The sequence below is a fragment of the Xyrauchen texanus genome, chromosome 42 (genome assembly GCF_025860055.1).
Source record: "Xyrauchen texanus isolate HMW12.3.18 chromosome 42, RBS_HiC_50CHRs, whole genome shotgun sequence".
Taxonomy (NCBI): domain Eukaryota; kingdom Metazoa; phylum Chordata; class Actinopteri; order Cypriniformes; family Catostomidae; genus Xyrauchen; species Xyrauchen texanus.
The window spans coordinates 33,784,324-33,789,323 of NC_068317.1; the positions used below are offsets into that span (position 1 = coordinate 33,784,324).

The following is a 5,000-nucleotide window of genomic DNA, read 5'->3' on the forward strand; positions in this document are numbered from 1 at the left end:
CTATATGATATTCCGGACACAGTTGCAACAAGAAATGGTTCACCTAAAAACAACAATATTCTGTCATCGTTTACTAACCCTCATGTTGCTACAAACCGTCAATAACACTGTCTGTCTTATAATGAGAGTGTTGTGTGTCTCCGTATTGTCCGCTCCAGTGTTTGAGTGTGTGTGCACTGATGCGAGCATGTGTTTCCTTTCTAGTGTCAAGACCTCGTGAAAACACACACAGTTACGAGACACGGTTTGAACAGCTGTGGTATTTGCAGGTGAGAGGTAAAGGGGTCCCGAGTTTGAATAGCTGTGACTTCATTTGTGTGTGTGTGTGTGTGTGTGTGTGTGTGTGTGTGTGTGTGTGTGTGTGTGTGTGTGTGTGTGTGTGTGTGTGTGTGTGTGTGTGTGTGTGGAATTTGAGGAATTCTCAGGTGCTGTATCACAGCAATACTGATAAGACTTCTGAGCGCTCAACACGGGCGTTATCGAATTAACAATGACAGCAATACAAAAGGGTTCATGATTGACAGACGCTCACACATTCAATCTGCCTGACTCTCTCACCAACACACACACACACACACACACACACACACACACACACACACACACAATGCATCATTTTATTCATTACAAACCACCAGAGAGCAGCATAAACAGCCACATTTTTGCATTTTGATTTTGAATGAAATGTCACTGTTTTTAGGCTGTGCAAATGATGCCAAAACTGTTGTGGTTGGTTGCTAGGGTGTTGCTATGTGATTGCTGGTGTGTTCTGGGTGGTTGCTAGGAGGTTGCTTATTTACCCAAATAAAAGAGTCCATTCCCTCAAGTACATAAGGTTGTCATTTTAAAAGATTTTGGGAAATTAAATAAATAATTAAATAATGTATCCTGGTCCTATGTATGTATTTGTGTTGAGACATTTCATATGTTACCACCAAACATGGACACTGACTATACAATTGTTATAAAGGCTTTATTACACTGTCGCCCAAACCCTACTCCATTTTCAGTGTGTCTGCAACACTTTAGAATACAATACAATATATAGCACCCATTAAAATACAAATATTCTCAATCCCTATCCAGAAATATCCTGGATAAGGGCCGAGTGGGTCAGTGGACATAGTTCCTCCCCACCCCTTTCCTCTTCTACATGCTACCTCACCACGTATCGCAATTGTTCCCTATTCCTACTTTCTCACTACTGCACACTCTTCCTTCTTAACCATAGCCAGAAGCTCCCTTTTTCTGCTTCCTTTGCCATTTCAGACACTTCTTCAACGCTGAACAAAGCTCCAGAGATGTTTTTCAACAGGCGCTGCATTGATGTTCCAATACGCCTGACCTCCACGGGGTAAGTGGCAGCAGCCCTCCATCCAATTTCCCTGCACTCGCCAGTGAGATCAGCATATTTTCGCTTCTTCCTCTCATAGCCTGCATTCAGTCCCTCTTCCCATGGGACAGTAAGTTCAGTCATTATGACTTTCCAAGCTGATGCCGACCATAAAACTATGTCTGGCCTCAAGGAGGTAATGCCAACCGCAGAAGGAACTATTAGCTGCTGGCCAAGGTCACCCACCCTTGACCAATCTCTTCCATATGCCAGGACTGGCCTTTCCTCCCTCCGTGCCGTGCCTTGTGCGGCACCTCCCTTTTTAACAAACTTAATGTACTTCCTCTGAGGAGCTACAGGAAAACAAGACAAAAAAATGGGGCCTCGTTCACTAACAGCGTGTATGCACGTATTTGTGCGTGAAATCTAGAATGCTCCGGATTCATTATCATAAGATAATGAATGTGCATACGAACCTGTTGTAAATCAGGCAGACCTGTGCGTATAAGTAAAATAAATCCATGCAATTATTAGTGAATGAGGCCCACTGACGTTTTTGCAGCGAACCCAATCAGAAACGTTTCATTACCTTTGCAGGCCTTGCGGTGAGTGATGGGTTTGGCCATGTCTCTGTAGAATCCCTCTTTGCAGTAATGACAGTGTCGTCCAGCGGTGTTGTGTCTGCAGTTCATACACACTCCTCCACTCTTACGGCCAGAGAGCTTATATAACTCCATATTAAAGCGACAGCGCCGTGCGTGCAGGTTACAGTTACACGCTGCAGAGAGACAGAGAAGGTGAATGAGAGAGAAGAGTCATTGATGCAAGTTATGCAAAGATTATTGGAACTAGTTCAGCAAACAGTCTTTGTTCTAATCTAGCACTTTAATAAAAATAAAAAACCAAAACACTGGTCTGGAGAACCTACCTGTATAAAGAAACATCAATAACTTTTTTCAATCTCAAAGAACAATGTAGCAACTCTAGAACTAGCGGTCGACCGATATATCGGTTTTACAGATTACTCAGTGCCGATAGTTGCTTTTAAAATCGGCTTATAGTATTTTTTTGCGTTCCTCTCTGGCCAAAACTCTTCGTCTGGTGAATAAATGGTCTACGAAAAGTGTAATTTGGTGAATATTTACATATAGAGCATTATAACGAAGCCGATACTTTGCCGCCATTACCGGTTATTGGACTACTTAATGTTATTAATGCAAAATGTAATAAAATAAATCACATATGACAATTGACAAGTGATCGCAGATGATCAGGGCTTGACTGGTAATCTGGCATACCGGGCATTTTCCCGGTGGGCCGACGCACTTTTGGGCCGATCACTTTCGGGCCGGTGTTTCGGCCGAGCAATGTTCCCAATGGGCCGAGATAAGTTAAAACGAGCCGCCGCGTTATGCAGAACACCCCCCCCCCACCCCCCCACCCCCCTCCTAACAAGGCCAATTGCCACGGAAAATCTCAGGCCGATTTCTCTTCCCAGTCCAGCCCTGCTGATGATGTACTATTGATGAATGACGATTGATATTGTTGATCAGTTACTGTTCATTCAGTATGCATTAGCCCATTTAACATAGTTAACTTTATAGTAATTCTATATTAGATGATTATATAAGAGTGCATGCTTTTTCCCCTTGTGTGTTTGTGTGAGCTGGAAGCACAGGTATTTCAAAATAAGAGTCCCCATGTATTTCAGGCATGTTTAAAATTACAAGTCACACGTTATGCACCAAATCTTCAATTTTTCTGGTTATTATTGGGATTTTGGTTGCACAATAAACACGCATTTGGGATTTTATTCATTTTGGACTCTTGCAGCATTAATGTCTGTGCTTGTCACAGTAAGAAAAGATCATTATTATTTTTAATCAAAATACTAAATATATATATATATATATATACAGGTGAAACTCGAAAAATTAGAATATCGTGCAAAAGTTCATTAATTTCAGTAATTCAACTTAAAAGGTGAAACTAATATATTATATAGACTCATTACAAGCAAAGTAAGATATTTCAAGCCTTTATTTGATATAATTTTGATGATTATGGCTTACAGCTTATGAAAACCCCAAATTCAGAATCTCAGAAAATTAGAATATTACATGAAATCAATAAAAAAAGGATTTTAAATACAGAAATGTCGGCCCTCTGAAAAGTATAATCATGCATATGTACTCAGTACTTGGTTTGGGCCCCTTTTGCATTAATTACTGCCTCAATGCGGCGTGGCATGGATGCTATCAGCCTGTGGCACTGCTGAGGTGTTATGGAAGACCAAGATGCTTCAATAGCGGCCTTCAGCTCTTCTGCATTGTTTGGTCTCATGTCTCTCATCTTTCTCTTAGCAATGCCCCATAGATTCTCTATGGGGTTCAGGTCAGGCGAGTTTGCTGGCCAATCAAGCACAGTAATACCATGGTCATTGAACCAGGTTTTGGTACTTTTGGCAGTGTGGGCAGGTGCCAAGTCCTGCTGGAAAATGAAGTCAGCATCTCCATAAAGCTTGTCTGCTGAAGGAAGCATGAAGTGCTCTAAAATGTCCCGGTAGACGGCTGCGTTGACTCTGGACTTAATAAAGCACAGTGGACCAACACCAGCCGATGACATGGCTCCCCAAACCAACACAGACTGTGGAAACTTCACACTGGACTTCAAGCATCTTGGATTGTGTGCCTCTCCATTCTTCCTCCAGACTCTGGGACCTTGGTTTCCAAATGAGATGCAAAATTTGCTCTCATCAGAAAAGAGGACTTTGGACCACTGAGCAACAGACCAGTTCTTTTTTTCTTTAGCCCAGGTAAGACGTTTGACATTTGAAGCCCATGTCCAGGACCCGTCTGTGTGTGGTGGCTCTTGATGCAGTAACTCCAGCCTCAGTCCACTCCTTGTGAAGCTCCCCACACATTTGAATGGCCTTTTCCTGACAATCCTCTCCAGGCTACGGTCATCCCTGCTGCTTGTGCACCTTTTTCTTCCACACTTTTCCCTTCCACTTAACTTTCTATTAATGTGCTTTGATACAGCACTTTGAGAACATCCAACTTCTTTTGCAATTACCTTTTGAGGCTTTCCCTCCTTGTGGAGGGTGTCAATGATGGTTTTCTGCACAACTGTCAGGTCAGCAGTCTTCCCCATGATTGTGAATTCAACTGAACCAGACTGAGAGACCATTTAAAGGCTCAGGAACCCTTTGCAGGTGTTTAGCTGATTAGAGTGTGACACTTTGAGCTACAATACTGAACCTTTTCACAATATTCAAATTTTCTGAGATTCTGAATTTGGGGTTTTCATAAGCTGTAAGCCATAATCATCAAAATTATATCAAATAAAGGCTTGAAATATCTTGCTTTGCTTGTAATGAGTCTATATAATATATTAGTTTCACCTTTTAAGTTGAATTACTGAAATTAATGAACTTTTGCACGATATTCTAATTTTTCGAGTTTCACCTGTATATATATATATATATATATATATATAGTCTGATTATTTGGTTATCTGCCTTTTCCACCACCTTAATTATCAGCATCTGCAAAATCCGTTATTGGTCGACCTTTAATGAAACCCTATATAGCCAAAATGTATTCTTGATAAAAATTAAGATCTCCATTTAACATTTATTTTTAAAGCAACATTAAATGGGATTAAC

At 41.1% G+C, this 5,000-nt stretch overlaps 1 protein-coding gene across 2 annotated transcripts in view; it reads right to left on the reverse strand.

Moving 5' to 3' along the window:
- The window catches only part of LOC127634932 (netrin-3-like), a 41,547-nt gene that overhangs the window by 5,912 nt on the left and 30,635 nt on the right, over positions 1-5,000 (reverse strand). For both annotated transcript variants that reach the window (XM_052114694.1, XM_052114695.1), the window contains one exon: positions 1,923-2,111. In XM_052114694.1, the coding sequence (XP_051970654.1) occupies positions 1,923-2,111 (189 nt within the window). The remainder of the gene's footprint in view (positions 1-1,922; positions 2,112-5,000) is intronic.